Genomic DNA, 21,208 nt, shown 5'->3' on the forward strand with positions numbered 1-21,208 from the left:
GAGAATGACCTCACAGTGACATAAGCCAGCTGACTTAGACTATATCCCATTTGGTCCAATGGACTTGTATGGGCTGAAAATTTGTGAAGAGCTCCCTGGCTCTGATCAGGTTCTACTACTGGTAGTTTCTCTCTTCTTTGAACTCTTCCTTGAACACAAAGGCCTAAGAGATCTTGGCCGTGAAAACCGACTTCAGTTTCACTGCAACCTGTAACGAATAAGACAGCCCTTTGTGACTTTAACTAGATTTTTGATGTTTAGAGTGGTAAAGATAATGTAAATATTACTTGCTTCCCTTTTTCATGAGTCCTGGATTCTTCTCTAGAACTATGTTGAGTTTTGAACTTCTTAGGAGTCCCAAATACTATCTCCTTCAACTAAGAACTGTACTACAACAGACACACATGAGCTACATTCTGTTTTTTGCATATGTACATCTGAAGGACGTGGTCCTTAAAAGCAGCTTTTAAGGGGGTTCAGGAGTGTTTCAGGTTATATATGGTCTTCCCAGTCGTTAGACCTGGGGAATAATTTGTGCTTCAACTTACACAAAAGTTTGCTAGTATTTAAAGTGATCTTGGATTCAGCGCACACCACTGTGTTTCCCTGAAAGGAAGGATTCTACAGGATCTAAAACTTCTTGTTAATTGCTTCATTCCAGGCCTATCATCAGTCCCCATCAATACTTCTAGAATTATTTCTGTTTGCATTGTCAAAATCTCTAACATCATTATTAAATATTAACATATTGGAGTTTGGGACAGCAGAATAAGACCTCCAGTTTTTCTCCCCTATCCTTGTAGTGTCTTGTAGCAAAGGTATTTATAGATGGCATCACAACCATCTATCTGCTACACCAATAAGAAAAAAAAGTTTCACCTGGCAAGAAAACTTTGGCAGTTACACATGTAAATCCAAATCTAGGAGGAGAGCACAAAGGCAAACTCACTTGTCAAAGGAGACAAGATCAACAAAATTGTATTTTAAACCTGTGCTGACCAAATAACTTGTTTTTCACAGATTGACCTGCTCACAGACCTTTTTGCAGCCACCACAGGCCACAGTACAGAAACAGATCTTCATTCTGGGATGGTTTTCTAGTGAAAGACATTTCTAGTTGACTTCATTTCCATTCTTCTGATCTCCATGTAAACTGGAAATCAGAGACGTAGCTATCATGTCAATAGACACAGAGCATTTATTTCTGACAGTGCTGTTCAGAGACCACTGTGCATAATCCCTTTTTTGAGGGTTCCAATCCAGAGACAACATTAATAATAATCAGTTGATTAAAGTATCATGTTTTATTTCAGAGGGACTGTGCTATCCTTTTTCTAAACAGGAAGGGTTTGAACCCAAAATGTTATTAGCAGGCATATATTTTTTTACTGATTTTCTAACTCTTCCCTCAGAAAGAGCCTTTTGGGCTATTTTCTCTAAAATTTACAGCTGAACTGTTATTTCCATATAAAGGCATAAGAGGGAAGTGAACATGTTGCAGTTATATAGAGGAGAAAGCAGTCCTACTTCACTTTACAGTCTTATCCAGGATTCATGGAAGACCTAGAAATGCATTTTTCTTCTATAAATGTGTTAATGTGATATCACCCCTGGCTGAATAAATTGATAATAGGTCTTCTTTTTGAGTTTCTCATTGAAACTTCTCTTGGTATTTCTAAACTAAATGACCATTCTGATAGAATTATTAATCTGCTATATCGATTAGCAGTCTATTAAAGTACATTTTTTATACAGAAAATGGCTGTAGTAATTTCTATACTGTGGATCTTTCACACCATTTTTTTTGTAATGTATAGGAAGGAGCCACAGATTCTGGATAGAAAATATACAGAACATTTTTGTACGTTATTTAGGTAACCAGTAAGTTCAGTTGATACCTTCCTACTGAATGGCTCTATGAAGAGGCCTGTTTTTCAGGACATGACTGTGGTCAGGGGATTGCCGCATTTGGAGAAGATCTGTGCAGCATCACATGATATTTCTCACCAGTTCTCCATATGCCTGATTACTTGTTGAAATGCTGTGCTGATATTTAGTAGGGGGATGGTCTGCCAGTACGTGTTTACCTATGAGCACGTTGCCTGCTCTGCTTCTCGTAGAATACTGTGTCTTAGTTTCCCACACAGAGAATGCATAAAAAATCCCGAAGATCTAGTATTATTAAGAGTTTCTGCTGCACACACTCGTTGCATCTTCCCCTAAGCCCCAGAGTCCAAGATAACTTCAGAGCTTTGTAGTCAAGGAGAACTGAGGAAATTTTCCTTCTGAATAAAAGAAATCACTTGCATGCATGATCTCTCATGCACCTGTGAAGTGCAGAGCTTTTTAAGACAGCTCCAAACAAGTTCCACTGTTTGAGATCAAAAATGTCCCATCCTTTCATGTATGAATATGCTAGTTTATATTTAAGAGCAACAGTTGTTGCTAGGTGAATCTACTCTTGCAGTGTCATCATTATTGTAGGAGGTTTTAGAGGGGACAAATGAACAGCTTCCTCCCTTCTATATCCTTGCTTATAAGAGAAATGTAGAGTTTGCATTTGTTGTTATCCTAAAACCTAACTTTCAGAGGTCTTGAAAATCCAGTGTTTTGAGATTGCTACATCTACCATTTGGCAGCTCTTAGTCAGATTTCCAGTAATTTTATTTTGGGAAAACAAGTATATCCTGCTAGGACAATGTATTGTGCATCAGTTTCCTTTTGAAGGCAGATACACTTTCTTTCTGTGCATAATGCAGTGTGTTTCCATCTGAAACTGTGTGAAATAAAACTGGAATAGCAAAGTGAAGTTGTATATGTCAGTACAGCAAAACCAAAAATCATAACAGTTATATATTTTAGTACAGTTAAAGAACCGATTTTGTTATACCCTTATTATTTAGTATAGTTTTGTTGAGAAATACCCTACAGTCCATATCCTCCTACATACTCATTCAATGCATTTTTAGTATTCCCTATTAAATATCCGTGAAAATTAACTTCTCCTGTTCTGCTCTATCATGTTACTTTTGCAGCTATCCTTGTGGCAAACTTCACTGCTGTTCCTCCTGCTTACTGGCAGAGCTCCTTCCCACAGGTTTATTTCTTTACCTTTCCTCTTCATTTCACAATCTTAATTAAACAAGAAGCTATAGACATTTTTCACACGTGAAATAACAAGAATGTTGAGTGAGGTTTTTTTCCCTGATGCTTCTGGAAGAGATTTTGAGACACTGTGGGCAGACCACGAGCATTTACAGCCCATACAGGAGATGATTACTGTCAACAGAATGCTTATTTATCTCTCTGGATTTAACTTTAGTGATTATCAACAAAATCAAAGCTTGAAACAAATAACCAATCCTAATGCAAAGTGCATTTTCTTGGGAACATGTTTTGATTTTATATTTCTGGATGGGGTAATCACAAACATCATACAATACATGTTCTAGGGGAAACTGTAGATGAGTTACAAAGAACGAAGTAACAGTGAAGTAACAGTGTTTTTATATATTATAATTCTAACAAGGAAAAAATGACCCTAACTAGTTTTCTACGTTCCCCACCCTCAGTTTTCCATAGTATAGTTTTCCTTTATCGTGTTTCCAGCAATTTTGGGAGTCACTAAGTAGGTATTGAAAAAAAATACATTCAGAGCAATTCTACCTCTCTGTAAAGGACAGGCTCTTTGTTTTTCTTGCCTAACATTTTATTACTAGGGATTCGTGCATGACGTTACAGTCTTTGTTCTTCAGAGTACATCTGCTCCTGCTGTTTGTTCACCACCTGAAATCATAATCATTTGTTTGTGACATCACAATTAGTTACTGTGAAGATGATTAGATTGTCACCAACAGATGATTATGATTTCAGATGGTAGATGAGCAGCAGGAGCAGATGATCTCCTAAGGAACAAAGATACTTGATCTCATGCAATTGTTCTCAGTAAAAAAAAAAAAAAGGAGGCAGTGAGAAAAAAGCAAATAGATACTCAGGAGAGTTTCTTAAATCTGTGATGAAGAAATTTGAGCATTTTTCGTAATACATTATTATTAATTATACATTATTAATATTATATACTATTAATTATTTTCATAAATGTATTTTAGTATTTTAAAAAGCTACTTAAATAAAAGAGATTAAGAATATAAGAAATATAAAAAAATATGAAAATATTTGGTGTTACTGTAATCCCTAACTGAATGGTTACATTCAAATTCTTACTTAGATGTTTCTTTAACAGGGTTTTTTTTTAACAAAATAAATGCAAAATAAATCATGTATTTATGAATTTTGCATTCTAATACATCTTCACTTTGTAGGAAACAAAATTGATGTGAACTTTATAGTTCTGACCCTCACCGGTTTTATAAAGACTTTTTTGTAGTCCTCTACATGTTTATTCTACAGCTGGGAATTTTGGTGAAGACTTTCAGTAGATAATTTAATACCCTTATATTTCCATGAGTAGTAACTGAAATCTACAGTTTGAGAATAAAGTTTTTTGTTTTGTATTTCAGACATTTTTCATTGGAATTTTTTGGGGTGCATTTGAAAGGTGATTTGCAGGGGATTGTATGCCTTGTTGCTCACTAAGTACTGCTGTTTCATTGGACTTCACTTATGAATTGCTTCCAAACTTACTAAACTTCGTCAATTATAATACACTCTTGCTAGGAGCTAGAGTGATACATCACTAAACATTTGTGAAATATTTGTCATTCTGAATAGAAACCACAGTAAGGAGGTTTGACAACACCACTTATTTGATGAAGCACAGGCTTCAGAACAGTAGTTTTCCATCTGTTTGGTTTGGGGCTTTTTGTTTTGTTTTGTGGATTTTTTTAGCAAACATACTGTCAGGTGAACATTATACTATCACTGTGTGTTTCAGGGAGCAGTTCCACACTCTTTATGTCTCACTCCCTTAGCCAGAGTAATTTATAGCAGTTGTTTATGTTTAAATAACACCTTGCCTCTGTAGCTGCTGAGTTGATATGTATACTAATTTCAAAAAAGAAAAGGATTCATTCCATCTTCTAGCAACGGTCTGAGATAACTAGTTTTCTTTGTAATCGAAGACATAGGAAAATTAAATTTAGAAGCAGAGGAGATTTGTCCAATTTTCTTTCTTCCTTGAGTTAGTGAAGCTTGGAAATATATGCTATATTTGGCATTATTAATAATTGTATTATTTTTCAGTTTCATCTAGCAATGAGGAGATAATAATTTATCCAGAATAATGCCAATTAAATTTGCATATATTTTTTGAAATAGTTGGAAAAAAACCTTCTAAAACACCTAATGTGCAAAAACACCTCTTATTAACAAAACAGGGAAGGGAGTGTGATTATTTTTCCTTGCTGTTTTGAGAACTAGTGGCAAGATGCAAATTAGAATTTTTGTGTGTAGGTGGGGTTTGGGCACAACTCAGGTGTGTTAAGACCACAACTGCAATTGGTCCTTCTCCTTTCCTTTTGAGGTGCTCAGTTAAGTGCTTAATGTACTGCAGGTTTCACATCTTCAGATGCAATGCTTTCTTTGCTGAGTTTAAAGTACAGTGTGTATCTAAAGTAACTAGTGTTTTAAAGACATGCCCAGAAAATTACTTAGATTTAGTTTCCTTCTTTACCAGGAGACTGACTACTCATGGGGTACAGAGTAATCTGGGTAATGACAGTTGCCTTTTGGAGATAATGTATCTAATATCATTATGATTAGCAGATAGAAAATACAAAATCAGATGCTGTCAAAATGCAGGAAATCCACAGAGGAGTGATCTAAAGGAATTGTGACATTGTAGTCTGTCAAGCTTTGTAGCTTCTTGATTAAAGTACTTGTGAGTGAAGGTGCAGATATGTATTCTGATGTTCCCTGGCTGGTTTACAGACATTATATTCTGCATATTTTAGATACAGTTTTTTTTTTAAAAAAAAAAAAAAGTTGCAAACAACCTGCTGCCTGGTTTTTGAGTAGTATTTATTGTGCATATGTAAGAAATATACACTTAGACTGTGAGGCCTGTGGTTTGGATGCCCTCAGGCTGAGAAGGACCCCAAGTCAGCTTTCTAGGAGACTGCTTAACCATTAAGCTCTTGATGTGCAAAATGTATAAAGAGGGAACAGCCATCATAACAGTAGATAGCCAGCTCTGTGGATAGAGATATTTTCAGAGAAATTATCCTCTTGCTTTTCCCAGTCTCCTAAAATTCCTATGTGAATTACATTTGTTCAAGGTTGCTAGTCTGTTCCTTTGTAAAAATCTCATGTGAAATAGCAATGCAGAGCTCTTTTTTGATGTTAACACTCAAATTCAGATTTAATAATGTAATAAAATTATCTGCATTTGGATTTCTGTCTTGAGCCATGCAAACAGAGCAGTATCACACAATTAACCTCAATACTGTCTTTCTCTAAATACTACCACTTTTCTGAAGTATTTTCTAGGTTTCCTACTCCCTTCCCCCCAACCTGGAACCCACCATGTACCTCACCCTTAGTCTAGGATAACAATGTCCTTGAAGAATTGTATCGCTTGAACTGAGGCTTTTTTGCTGCCAGAACCAAGACTTAATTCTCATTCTCTCTTCCATCCCCTTTCCTTTACATCAAACATCTTATCCCTATGACTTCCACTCCCCCACCGCTTTCTCCTCCTCTGATTTCATCTTCACTCATACCTATGCTGTGGTTGTTGATGTCCCCCTTGACCTTCTTAGCTTCAGCAACCTCTCTGTCCTTGTCTAGTAGACTTGCTCATTCTTTCATCTCTTCTATGTGTGGGTCATGCCTTTGTTTTCATCATCACAATTCTCATTCCCCTCTTAATCTGTTAATGAATAGTCTCGCCTGCACAGGTCACCTCCGGTTGCACTTAGGCACTCTCCTAATTGCTGTACCCCCTCAAAAATCACTTTCTTGCAGCTTTTACGAGCACCTTGATCTGCCAGCTCACTAGCTTGATTTGCTCCTGCTCCAATTTGCTGATCTTCTTTATTGATAAGAATACTGTTCGTTCTTCTGCACTTAGGTTGGTTCTTTTCAGACCCTGCTTCATCTTAATCTTAGGTTATCTAGTACACTGATATATTTTTGGAAATTTATGATGCAGAAATTATAATGTCAAAATAATGGTGTAGGTGTTTCATTTGTCTATTGTAATATACCGTAGAATATCCAGTAGGAACTCCCCACTGCAAACACAGTCTTATTTTTAACAAAATCTTATGTTCCCAAGTAGCAGTAAAGCTGCAGAAGATTTCAAAGGACTTTCTTGACATGAGTTAAACACCAAATGTTACAGAAGTGTATACAATTTAAGTCTCCTGTGATAATGTAATTCCTTTTTTGGTGGTACAGAAAATGTTCCAGTGAAATTAAGAATATCAAGACCTGACTTTGTGAAAAACTAAATAGTATTTACTTCAGCATCTTGGTTATTTTAAGGTTAAATAAGCTAGTATTTTAATGAGTGACTTTATATAACATCAGTTTGTTTAAGGTCATGTAGATGAGATCTTTTGATTGAAGGACATTGTGTAATGACAAAACATTTTTTAATGTCTGAATATTGCAGTAGCTGGTGACTTAGAAATACCACAGATAGCTGTGTTAAGTAGGTAATGGTTGCATCTTGGTATTTCAAGCCAAGATTGTGTGTGTAGACAATTACTGAGAATGTAATGGCTATACTATTTGCCTATTGAATTGTTTGACTGACGTTTTCTGAGTTCCTACTGAGGTAATAAAACAAAATTTGAAAATATTCTAGTATATAAATAGGCTTTTACATTGAGTGAAGTATAAAATTATAATTTCTTTTTATTATAATATTTACATTTTTAGTCTTGTTACTGAAATAGTTATTTGGTTTTGTAAATTCACTTTTTTTGCTTTCAGTGGATTTGTAATGGTCCATATTCTAGGGCATGTTGAGAACTTGCCAGTACTATGGAGGAATTATGAGGAATTATCACGTGTGAAAGTCCTCTATGCCTCTTAAGGTTTTGTCCATTTTAACTACAAAATAGTGAAGTCAGGACTGGATCTGGCTCTAACTTTTCCTGCTTAATGCCTTACTACAAGATTTTGCCACATACTTTAAGCAGCACAATATAAGAATTTATTCAATGTGAATATAGGCAGCATAATCTGAAAGAAAGCTTTTTGATGATTATCTGTCAATTACTTTATTCAGTTCAGAAAATACTGATTATCTCTTTATGGACAATCTTCATTCAGTGATGGATTATTTCAAATATTAGGATGATAATATTAAATTATATGTCATATACAGAATTATATCATGGCTTACTTTGCATCATTACACAAGACATGAAAGCACTCCTTCATGCTGGTGCCCCATATCACAGCTTGTAGTGCAGGGAAGAGCATGTGCTTTTCAGGGGTGTTGAGGGAAGTCATACACCAGCTGACACTGCTTCCAACACACCGACAGGTATAGCTTTCCTGTAAGACAGGTGAGAGCCTAGGGAGAAAATTGTAGTTCTCTGGGATAGAATAAAGCTGTCATTTAGACCAAGTATACTGAGTGTCCATAAAAATGACAAGTCAGTGAGTGACCTCAAACCAGAAGAAGTCATTGAGTGAAGGCAGAGGAAGAGTATCTCTACAGTGTTGATCAAGGAGAAAAGAGATAAAATTAGCATTGATATATATATGCAGATTGACAATAAAAGCCTGATTCTGTAGGTCATCTTCTGCAGTTGAATGATAAAATCGAAATTTCAGCTTTTCATGTTTTGTGATCTTCCTGACAGAAATAGAAAATTGAAAATGGGACACCAGTGGTACTAGTGTAGACACTAATACCTGTGAGTGTGCAGGCAATACTGTCATCACTCTGAACTTAACTTAGTATCCCACTGCTGTGGGGTAACTTGTCACTGTCCCTGTATGAGCAAATTCCATTTTTGTGGAGTCTTACTACACTGAGGCTCATTTGGTGATATTGCCAGTTTTCCTTCCTCACCCCATTTCCCTATGCAGAAAGTCCCTTCGATGCTTAGTTCTGTTTTCCACGCACTCCAGAAGGGAGTGAAGGTCCAAACAGAAGTTCCCAGCCAAGGGGACCCTAAAGAGAAATAGGTAGGTATAAAAATAACACCACTCCAACAGGTCTATTGGAGATTGCTTCTGCTACTACTGCTATGAAAAGAATCAGAATCAAATCACTGAGATTGCACTTCAAGGGGAAGGCTTGTGAAGGATAGCTGGGCCATTTTGTATCTTAATAGTACACTTGCCTTGGAGTCCAAACTGTTTCACAGTTGTCTAGTACATGACAGCAAAAGTAGACAATGACAGATCAAGAAATTTCTTCTTAGGTAAGAGAGGTTTTTGGTGTAGAGTTTTCGGAGACTTCAGAAGATTGTGAGAGACTGCTAACAATTACTGCCAAGGATGAATAAGACATGTTTTTCAAATGTTAGTGATTACATTGCATAGCTAGCCTGCATATTTTCATAGCACATTTACCCACAGGTTTAAATAATATAAATGGAAATTATTTTAACATGTTTCATGAATGTACCTTTAAGTTAATGTCCAGCAGAAGGTGCAATGTTATAGGGGTAAAAGGTAGTATTATAGGTCCTGTGACTCCTAACAATTACAGTGCTACCTTTGGAGTATGGTGAAGTTAGTATGGAATAAATATTTACTGGACACGTAAATCCACATTTTTTTAGCTGAAAGACTAACAAAAATATGAACATATTCACCTAGAGATGTTCTCCTGCAATACATAAAGGTGTTAGAGGGATAGTAGTATTTCTTTCTCCCATGTTTTTAATTGAAGTGCTTGTTTGAAGACTAAAGATAATCTCTGAAGAGTTCTTTTGTTCTTACACTTACTCCTCTGTTGATGTCATACTCCTTGTGATAGCAGCTTTATTCTGTAACTAAACTGTTATATATATATATACATTCTTCTGCAGTTCAACAGAGTTGAAGTAAGCAGACAACAGTGAGGAATTATATTTAAAAAATCCTCAATAATGTATTAAAATAATTAATTACAATTAATATATGCTTGGAAGTTTTTGACGGCACCAAGTTTTTATTGGCTTTTTAAAACAAACTTGTAAGAAGCTTCATGAAACATAGGCCCTGAATATAAAAAGTTAATAGCTTGCAACTATATTAATGTAATGTCTTAAATATTACATTACTTTGTTTCCAGAGATAATCAATGATGGTAATATAATATCTGCCTCTCAGAGCCAATGTGTGATTTAAATTAATTATTGCTTATAAAGCACTTTGAAGTCTTTATCAGAAAGGTGTTGCATAAGTGTAAAAGTACTATTATTAATTTAACATCACCATTAGAGTAAAGTCGGTACTTTAGGAGCATTTGCTATGCTTTGCTCAATATCTTTTTATTCATCATATGCTGCATATTAGTTATTTTAACATTTAGAAAGCCTAGTAATCTGGAAGTATTCCAAACCATTGTTCCAGACAGCAGTTAGATATTTGGGTGGATCATGTAAAAACAGTGAAATGGCTGAGAAAGCATGTAAAATGTTTGTTTTAAGTAATATTACATCAATGGAAGAGACATCTGCAGCACTGGACTTGATTTTAAACTTCTTTAAACTTTTTTAATTTAACGTTGTACTATGTTTTTCTAAAATTTATTGGGGGGGCAATGTATTATTTATAAACAAGTATACTGTTTTGCCTTTTGTTCAATTTTCATTTCTGTTTTTCAAATATTTATAGGAAATCAAATTTACAGTGGTCAGGTTTTCAGAGATGGTGGACACTGCCACTCAATATGATTGTTGCTGTTTGGTTTTGTAACCTAACGTCAGCTATCAATATCTGTATTATCTATTTTAATTTTCATTCACGTTATCTTTTGTATAAGTTTATTTAAAAATATGAGCAGTGGTAGGCCTTGGAGTTTATAGCCTCAGAAAAAGGGTATAAAATCACCCTATCATGTAGTGATTATGCACTGTAAAATAATGCTGCATGTTTACACAGTTGTTATCTATAAGGTTATATTCTAAATTGTCCCAAATGGAGAAAAAGAAATTTTAGGGACCCTGTTCTCCATCCTTGCCGGTAGCATTGTCCTGAATTTGTGCTTATCTTTAGAGTTCAGTGCAGGGTCCATGGGCTTTGGAGCCAGTTGTAAGACTGGGTAAAACACCTTTAAATTTCAGGGCCCAACCAGGCTCCCCAGCCCCATGAAGGTAGGTGGGGAGAGCAATCAGATGAATAACATACATCTTTGTGAATGGTATACGGTGATATTCCAGCTTTCTTAAAGCAATATTAATTTAAAAGCCAGAAGTAAATCAATTAAAAGATTCACCTGTAAGCAGTTCGCTGAGTCAGCAGTGAGGAAGTTCAATTTTCACCATGTAGTTGAAAATGAGGACATTAATTACTGGTAATATTTTTTGAGTCTTCTCCATGTGGTAGACATTTTATTTAAAAATACTACTTGCACTACTAGGATTAGAGGAATTCTTTCTAGAAATTAATTTTCTTCTCTTCTTTGAATTTATTTTACATTCTGAGATGAATTCAATATGTACTGCAAATGAATTAAGCATTGAACTCTTTGATTTGTCTTGGGATTACTAAATCAGTTAACAAACAGGTTTGTCATCCCTAGAATGAAATGCCATATGGCTAGGTTCACCCATGTTATTTTCAAATATATGCTAGAAGATTAAAGTATGTTATTAATATGAAATTACACATTTAGAGCTCATTTTTCAATTTATTTATAATAAGAAAGAGGTTTTCCTCTTGTATCAGCAAACTGGATACTCATGTTTCCCATAAATGCTTCATTGTATATGAAAACTTAAACTCATATGCAAATTTAAACATACTTTAAATTATTTGTGAAATAACAGCCTAAATTATTGTATCAGGTAGGAGTCAGAAGATTCTAGTCAAATAACAATTGTGCTACTATTTTGAAGTAGCAACTGTTCCTCGTGGTTTGTAGATCTCCAAATGTTATTTATTCATGTTGCATATTCTTGCTACCCACAGTTTTAAAGTCCAGGTTTATACCCTCTTAAAAAGAGTGGGGGAAGAGGAAGAAGAGGGGCCCTTCAAATCTGCTTTGTGTCTAAACAAATTATGCAATTTCATTTACAGTTACTATAGAAAAAAAGATACTGCTTCAAAGTGCTTACTTTGTTTTCCACTGCAAAATCTGTTAATGAAAATTGTCTACACATCAAACCCATTCTAGAATAATGAGAATGATCTTTGGTTTTATTTTCAGCACCAAAGGGAATACTCCATCTCTCTCCTGATGTTTATCAAGAGATGGAAGCAAGCCGCAACAAATCAGCCCCTGGTACCACTGTAAGCTATTTGTCATCTAAAGAAATGAGCCAGACTTCCAGCTCTTTCTTCAGCATATCTCCTACAACAAATAGCACAGCTACGATTGCCAGGGAACTTCTCATGAATGGAACATCCCCAACTGCTGAAGCCATAGGTCTAAAAGGAATATCTCCTGCTTCCCCCTGTTCTGCAGTGCAGCCTTCAAAACAGCTGGAGTATTTGGCAAGGATTCAAGGCTTTCAGGTATGGGAGGGGGAAAATGAAGCTCTTCAGCCAGAATCATAGCATTGCCATCAAGGTTTCACTCTTGCCCTCTTGAATGTGGGCATGCATGTAACTTATCTTGTAAAATTAGCTGGTGTCCAAGGCAGTTTCTGGGTCCAGGAGATACAACCCTGCACCAATACACATGTCTCTCCTCCTCTTCTTTGTTCCTTTCTTCCATTCACCTTACTGCAGGCCATCTTTTTCTCCTTTGTTTATTCTCCTTAAATAATTACAGGCTTAAATTATGCTTCTTACTTGCACTTCTTTGAGAGTCTTCACCTCTTGGCATTAGAAGCTTTACATACTGCTCTGGCATTGGTTTCTCTCTTCGACTCTGATCCAGAAAGTACTGACGCACCACCTTAACTTTGCGTTTGTCTTCTGGGCCTGGTCATTAAAGCTGTTACTCTGCTTCCCACCTTGCACCTCTTAGTTGTAACCTGTATAAAAACGTTTTGATCAGAAGGTGCAGCCTAGGAGCAGACCTGGTGTCAGAGCAATGCAGAATGTTTTTGACATTGCAGTCAGTACCAGAGAATGTAAGATGAACCGCGCTGGGTCAGCACATGAGTCCTTCAGCACTGATAACCTGTATCCAGCAATGGCAAATATCCTACATTTCATAGGACAGTGGCAGCCTCTGTAGTACATCCAGTCATTTCTGCAGTGTGGAAGATGGGAAAAGGAAGCCTCTTCCTGATCACCATTACATGCAAAATTACACACATATATGGATAGTAGTTCATTTTACTGTGTTGCATCATCAGAGAATAGGACCAGCTATGTAGAAATATTCTTTTTCTTTGTCATAGGTTTTTGTTTGGGTTCGGTTTTGGGTTTTTTTCCTTTCAAAGTTGTGAATTTGTTTCATTTGAAAAGTTGGTTTCATATGTTCTAGCATATGTGATTTGATCATGTAACCAAATTCTGGAAATTGGAGGTTTCTGTTAGAATTTTTGCATGCCTGATAATGATTTTTTTCATCAAAGCCCGTGTAATTTATGAAGTATGCAGTTGTTGGAAGTGATTTAAAAGAGGCTGCTAGAATCCAAGAAATAGTGTTGGATGTTCTGTTGGCATAAGCATCATAGTTCAATTACATTTGGGTACATCAGATATCACCAGTTGTGGATTTGACTTAACGCTGTTTCTGTCTAAAATGTACATTCAGCTTTCTTTTGGCCTTCATTTTTAAAATGTCATTTTTGATTCATTAGTTTGATTGTCTCTTAATATAAGAAACGGTAAAAGCCTAAGCCTCACCATAGTAGAGTTAAGCTGCTAATAGGAATCCAGTTTTCCTGAGTTCCATTTGTTACCTGCCTGCAGTAGAAACAGATTAATTCTGATGAAAAGAAATTCAATCCATGAAGTTTTCACTGCTCACTTTCACATCTTGTCAGATTGCTTGTGTCTACTAGTAACACTTTATTTTCATAAAACCGATGCACAATTTATGTTACTGTTTTGATTCCTACTTGCCTACAGTATGTGCTTACTGTAAAATGATTAGTTGTGTTTGTCCTTTTTTTTTTCATGCTTTGATTCTAGATGCTTATGTAGAAATTGTTTTTAAAGGGTCTTACCTTGAGCCAAAAAATATAATCCGTTTCATCCATAAACTAGACTACTACTTTTTACTTGGCCCTGATACAAACCAAGGAGTTTGGTAGAGAATCTCAATTATTAACATCTATCCGCTGTGTATGTAACCGACGGTTTTACAGCATCTTAGCATGCTTTTTAACACCTCGCTTGAATAAGCCTGGTATTGATGTGAAACTCTGCCACTGCTGGGTGGCTGAGCCAAGGTGGAGCAGTGAACAGAATCTCTGTGGGAAATGGCTCAGTGGCCTGTCAGGTGCATATCACAGGTCTCTTCACCATTTCAGCCTAGAAAGCTCTTTGTGTTTAAGAGTTTAAAAGCTGATTTCTTTACAGGTTAACTTTCTCAGGCATATTTACTAAGTAGAAAACTACTGCATTTGCAAACAGCTAGCTTGTTTCATGTTTCCTGAATGACCCAAAATGATTTTAAATTGTTAGCATGTATTTGTATTCTGGTCCAGATGATAACCATAGTTTTGTCTTTCATTGAAGAACGTATACATTCTGTTCTGTTACAATGTATTTTTGAATTTTTAAAAAAATCAATAAATACTCATATGATGTTTCATTTGTAAATGTAAAAAAATGTTATTTGCTTATTTGAATGGTTTTTTCGAACTTCTTTAGCTTCAGGGGACACGTCTTTAAAATGTGGTTATTTAATTTAAATTCTTCTAAACTGTTTGTGTATGATCTCAGCCATGTTCTATTGTAAGCCCTTAATATTAAGAATTTTTGGGACCAATGTATGGAAAAGTACTAAAAAATTACATTTTAATGTTTTATGGCTTATTATTCTAAAGATACATGTAATTGATAAGCAGCAGCTTGGTGTCACTGAAAAACAGGTGTTCAGTTTGGACGCTTTCAAGACTCAGGCTTCAAATTACCAGCAATAATTAAACACAAATACTTGAAGCAAGCCTTTACAAACTCTGAATAAAGCATTTTTAGTGCTTGCTTCATATTTATGAATACGATCTACCAATTAATTCTTTTGCAGACTTTGCCCGGGGATTGTTTAAAGGAAAATTCAGCTTTGGTAAAATTGTTATTTTTAAGTGACTGTGTGGTATTTTGGTCATTGTTTTGTAACTAGATTAGGAAAGTTACAGTTATTTTTGCTGACCATGTAAGCGCAGTAAATTATTCAGAGGGTTTATTTAAATGGAAACATTTAGAGAAGCTGTTTACACATGAATAATCTGAGCCTCCAGTTTTTACTGGGGTAAAACATAAGTTGCAGGTAGTCCAGTAGGAAATTCCCCTGGGAGTTTCAATGAAGCAAAAATCGTAAAATGTAAAAAGCCATGATTGAGTGCCCACAGTCAGTCCCAGTGCGTGGCTGCTGCCATACTTGGCTTGCTGCATTGGCAGCATTTAGCAATCTTAACTTCTTCTCCGTAGTGGCTACATAATAAAAGCTCACACAGGATATAGTTTCTCTGTGATGTATTCCTTTGATTGCAATGGTTACACAATTTATATCTGCCCCCCCCGCCCCCCCCCCTCTGCATTTGTTTAGTGGTTAACCATTCCATTTTATACATTGAAGGATTTAAGTGTTGTTGGGCATTTCTAAATGTTTCTCATTTCTCCAAACAGTAGCAAAATCATACATTTCTGAGTGGCTGCACACACAGAAAAGTCCTGCTGGACACTCTTGTGTCAGGTTTACATATATTTCAGTGCATGGTTTTTAATTTTGGCAGAGGTGAGCCTAAACTAAATTTTGACACTTGTGTTAGTGTTGACACTGAGCTCAAATCTGTCCTTGCGGTGTCTTTAAACAAAACAAACACTCGTATTGCTTTGTTGGAGGTTGGATTTGGAACTCAGTCTAGGATTGCTTGAATCTCACTACTGAGATAGGCATGTGCGGAAAATTTCAGGGAAATTCAACCCTCAGTGAATGTCAAGGAAAGAGCCATAGTTTTGGTCCGATCTGTATGTAATTGCAAATGTCTTGGAGCAGGTAAAATTTTAAAGACCTCCTAAATACCATTTTCACAATTGACATAGGCACTATGGATGCTTATAGCAAGTAATTTAAAGTTGTAAAATCATCTAAAAAGGTAGATGCTTCTTGGGATTTTCATGAACACCTCTGCAGATTAGATACCTGTCTTCCGGTTCAGTTGTAAACCTGGGCAACCTCCATAGTTCTGTGAATTTGGGCTCCTGCCCCACACTGTGAACTCATTGCCTGAAGTCAGTCATACCTTTGAGACCTGTGCCCTGTACTGTGTTGTCTGATGCAGACATGTCCTCCCATGCTGCAGGTTGTCATTCTGGTGTGATTGATAATGGTACTTTCCTCTGTGTCTGCTCAAAGCTTTCACTGAAGGATGTAGCCACTGACAAGAAAGAACAAAAAGGGACAAGTCTGGCTTCTGCAGACTCAGTATAATATGTGAAACTCGGTCATAGCTTAGGCCATGTTGTGACCATTTCATGGTCTCTCTCAGGTTTAGCTGTGGCTGCTGGAGAATGTAGCGCCACAGAACTGGCACCTGGCTTCCCAAGTAAAAGGTGATGGGTGACCTTCGCATCTATCCTGTTTTTACCCAAGATCTCTTTCTCTTTGACCAATATTAAATTTGCTGCCAGAACTTGTTAATAATCTTCATGGTTCCTGGTCTTTTTGATAATGAAGGGTTTGGACCTGAAACTCTTTCTCAAGCGAATATAGACACATTCATGAAAATCAAGTTTGAGTTCAGTGGGAATTTCTGATACAAAAGGAATGAACAAGGAATTCAGGATTAAGCCTGAAGGAAATAATTGGGATATAAATTATCATCCCATCACAACTTTTGTATCAAAATTTTATACAATTGCTTTTAGCTTCCTTCATTAACATTTTGTGTGCAAGTACACTGATTCATTGATGATGGCTGAAATAACAATTTCAATTCAGAAGTTCTTTTCCAAAGCAGGTCACAATTAGTAAATGTTGCTTTCATAGTTAAATGAAAATTCATTGAACTTCACTAGATGGAAACAGCTTTCCTTGCATTAGTTCTTGTTCATTACGTGACCCAACAAATTATGCATATTTAATTTGCAAGAGCTCCCTGAGTGTCTTGACATTAGCTTCTTTCTTACCTCTGAAGCTGTTTTTTACCTCAGTAAAAACAACATCTTATCCCTTTTCAGTCTTTTTCTCTCCCCACAGCAAGCAGGATTTTTTTCCATTGAAGTTTCATCAGTCTTTGCCAGCACATCAGGATATTTCTTTTTTATGATCTTCAGTATAACTTTGGACTGGAAAACTAAGGCCAGATCATTTACTTGTACAAGTTGTTATATCTCTGAAGGCAACAGATTAACATACCAGTTGTGGCAACAGGACTGCACTTTGAAATTTTCCATAAACTTGTCATATTCACAAAAAAAAAGTCAAATAAGAAGGAGAAGTCTACAGGAAGACGTTTACCAGTCTCTTGAGCTCTTGAAGAACACAGATCTCTGAATTAACTTTGAAAACTGCAAGAACTCATTGGTATGGATTACAAGGCTAAGGAGAAAAACAAACATGAAAAAACCCCATGCGTTCTCCATTGGTTCAAGTAGCTACATTAAAGGGGATTATGAGACCTTTTTTTATTGTTTGGTGAATAGAAGTAAAGTGGAAGCATTCTGGGAAATGCTCAGTATCACATCTCATTCTAAGCAGAATCTTCCTGCTAAAGAGGCCAATGGGAAGAAATTAAAACAGGCTAAGAAGAATGCTGCGATGGAGGTGAAAGCTTCAATAGAGGGCTTTGAAACAGAATGTTAAAATGAAGCTTCTGTGTTTTCCCAGAAAATCAGTGGGCATTTCCTGCCTCTGGGTCTCTGATGGGCTATAGACTACCTTCCCATCCCGAATGTCCACAATAGACAATCTTATTTTTTTTTCTTCTTGTTTTCATTTCCATTCTTCTTTCAGGATAAAAAGCAGCAACTTCTCTTTGCCTTTTTCAGCCGTTCTCATGGCTTACTGCTTTACATAAAGTGGCTTCTCACTATGCCATTCACCTCCAGTCTTCCTCAGTAGTTATCTACTGAACTTATGCTACAAAAGTTGTAGTTCAAAGTTTAATAATTTTTGTGGTGATTGTATTCAAGTGGTCATTTATTTAGGGGTAAAATGGTTCTGCAGTGTCCTAAACTGAACAAAACCCAAATTATGAGTCATGAATAGTTGATAGGATTTTCCTCAGATTCCCCCAAATCACTTTTGAGAAGAAAAAAAAAAAAAAAAAAGTGTTTTGGGGGGAAGGGTTCTACGTACTGAATCTATTATAATGAATATAGTTGTAATTAACAATATTAGTTGTCAGAGAGAGTGTATTTTCAAAGTTCCCCACAGATGAATGAATCAAAGGTGTGTTTTAGCAAGTCTCCAGCCAAAGCCAATGAGGGAGAGTGTAGCAAGCGCTAAAAACTATAATGTGAATCCAGACAATAGTGTTCTGTCCTCAAATGTGTAGGCTGTGGAAAGGTTTGTGGCAATTGTCAGTTTGGGACTGGAATCCCAGCAAGTGGGCTAGTTCTGTGGAGTACAAAAGTTTCATCACTCATTCAAATTAGAAAAATTGAACAACAATTAAAGGAAGTTTTTGAAATTACAACATCAGGCTTCCTGGTACCATTTATGTAGAATGGATTTGAAGGCTATGTCAGCAAGCTGTGTTTATATAAATGCTTCTTTGAAGAAGATCTTATCTCCAAAAATCAGGGGAAATTAGGAGATTAAAAAATTATAATGTTTGTAGATTAACATTAGAGAATACGTTTGAAATAAGGCTGTTAAATCAAATATTGCTTCATCCACATTTTGGGTCAACTCCCTCTATAATTCTATGTATGTAACTGTGCCTCTAGCCACCCCACCCACCCTGCCCAAGGCACTGGAGAATTCTTTCCCAGCAGCATTGACCAGACTGTGAATATTAGTGAAATTGTTCTAAAATAATAGTGTACAGTCAGGACCAGAGGGAACTGTGATCAACTGATTCACCTTAATGTTAGAACTCAAAGAGCAGTGGGAATTTATATTTTAAAATATTCATGAAACCTCTTGAGGTAGCTCAAGAGTGACTGTGTTGCCATGTATTATCAATACCTGCTTCTGCAAAACAACCTGTGGAGTAGGGCTTTTGGCTCCTGTCCTGGTGCCTTGGGTCATAGTCCAGTTCACTCATACTGTACCTGCTCATTGGTTACATTGGTTTCTGTAAAATGATGTGTGGAATGATGTGCTCTGTCATCACTGAAAGTATTGAAATCTGGCCTTTTGCATCATCTTCCTGTGCGTTTGTACTGTGACAGGCTCAGTGGCCAGTACAATAATTTCAACAACAATATTTGTCTTTTACCCACAGGGAGTATTCACACCTGTAGAAATGGTTGACAAAGTCCTCGTTATCTCAGTTTATGTCTCTTCTGAATCCTTTTTTTTTTTTTTCCCTAATGTGAAGTTTGCACTTTCACCCATTACCAAAATATTGCTTGATGTTCAAATTACTACAGACTTTTGTCGTGGTTTAACCCCAGCAGGCAGCATAAACCCCACACAACTGCTCGCTCACTTGACTCCAGTGGGATGAGAGAAAGAATCAGAAGAGCAAGAGTGAGAAAACTCATGGATTGAGATAAAGACAAAAGCTGCATGTGCAGGCAAGGAAAAACAAGGGATTCATTTACTGCTTCCCATCGGCAGGCAGGTGTTCATCCATCTTCAGGAAAGCGAGGCTTCATCACACATAATGGTTACTTGGGAAGACAGACACTATCACTCTGAACATCCCCCCTTCTTCCTTCTTTTCCCCTGCTTTTACAGATGAGCAGGATGTCATATGGTGTGGGATGTCCCTTTGGTCCATTGGGGTCAGCTGTCCCTGCTGTGTCCCCTCCCAACTTCTTGCCCACCCCCAGCCTGCTTGCTGGCAGGGCAGCCTGGGAAGCAGAAAAGGCCTTGATGCTGTGTGGGCACTGCTCAGCAATAGCTAAAACATGGATGTGCTAACAGTGCTGTCTTGGTCACAAATCCAAAACATATCACCATACAAGCTGCTCTGAAGAAAATTAACTCCCAGCCAAAACCAGTATATTCTCCACCCCTTATTCCATCACATTTACATCACGCGCAGGTCCCACACTATTCAGTAGGTCCACCCTACCCTTGCCATCCTTTGATATATACACAGATATCATTCCCTATGGCCATATGGGTGGTCTATGGGCCACCCCTTTAAAAAGTCCACAAATGTCCATTGAGTTCATTTAGTCCATGACTTTGGCTCCATCTGTTATGGTAGTTGCTCAGGACATGAGAGGTGGTGTGCTGTGTGGGGTTATTTAGCACCAAAGTCAGCTCAGATTGGGTCACTCCTGCGCTTTCATTACTTCGTCTGAGGCTTGTCCTCGGTTGGTTTAGGTGGTTCCTGCCTATAAAATGCAACTCGAATCATGAGTTACATTAAGAGGTATATCCATTACAATCTCCCTTCCTTGTCCTTTTGAACTAGGCCATAGGGTTTAACATTACCATGAACTCCTTCCCTTGCACCTTCTTAAGAATGGGCTTATCCACAGACCACTGTCCCTTAGGAGAGTACCTGTTCCAGTGTGACCTTACCCATGGGCCACAGTTCCTTCGGGGGTGTACCTGCTCCAGCATGGCCTACTCCATGGCCACATATGTTTCAGGATGTGCTTGCTCCAGCGTGGTTTTATCCATAGTCACAGTCCCCTGGACTTGGGTTCTAGCCTGCCCAGTACAGCAGCACAGGAGTAGCAGCAGTGCCCTGGCCATCTGCCAGCCTATTGCTGTTATCAGTATGTTCCAAGGCAAAACAGAATAGCATGATAAGGAGTACAGGAAACTGCAGAAGCAAAAATGCAGCCACTAACAAGTACTAGACTTTTATATATAGCATTGGAGGCAAGGTCCATGGTGAGCACGGGAGCCTGACAATTAGCACCTAAACAGCTA

At 37.0% G+C, this 21,208-nt stretch overlaps 1 protein-coding gene across 2 annotated transcripts in view; it reads left to right on the forward strand.

The window, feature by feature from the left end:
* Positions 1 to 21,208, forward strand: part of STAU2 (staufen double-stranded RNA binding protein 2) — a 170,581-nt gene that overhangs the window by 78,022 nt on the left and 71,351 nt on the right. For both annotated transcript variants that reach the window (XM_074898838.1, XM_074898839.1), the window contains exon 12: positions 12,284 to 12,591. In XM_074898838.1, the coding sequence (XP_074754939.1) occupies positions 12,284 to 12,591 (308 nt within the window). The remainder of the gene's footprint in view (positions 1 to 12,283; positions 12,592 to 21,208) is intronic.

Source organism: Athene noctua, chromosome 2, assembly GCF_965140245.1.
Source record: "Athene noctua chromosome 2, bAthNoc1.hap1.1, whole genome shotgun sequence".
Lineage (NCBI taxonomy): Eukaryota > Metazoa > Chordata > Aves > Strigiformes > Strigidae > Athene > Athene noctua.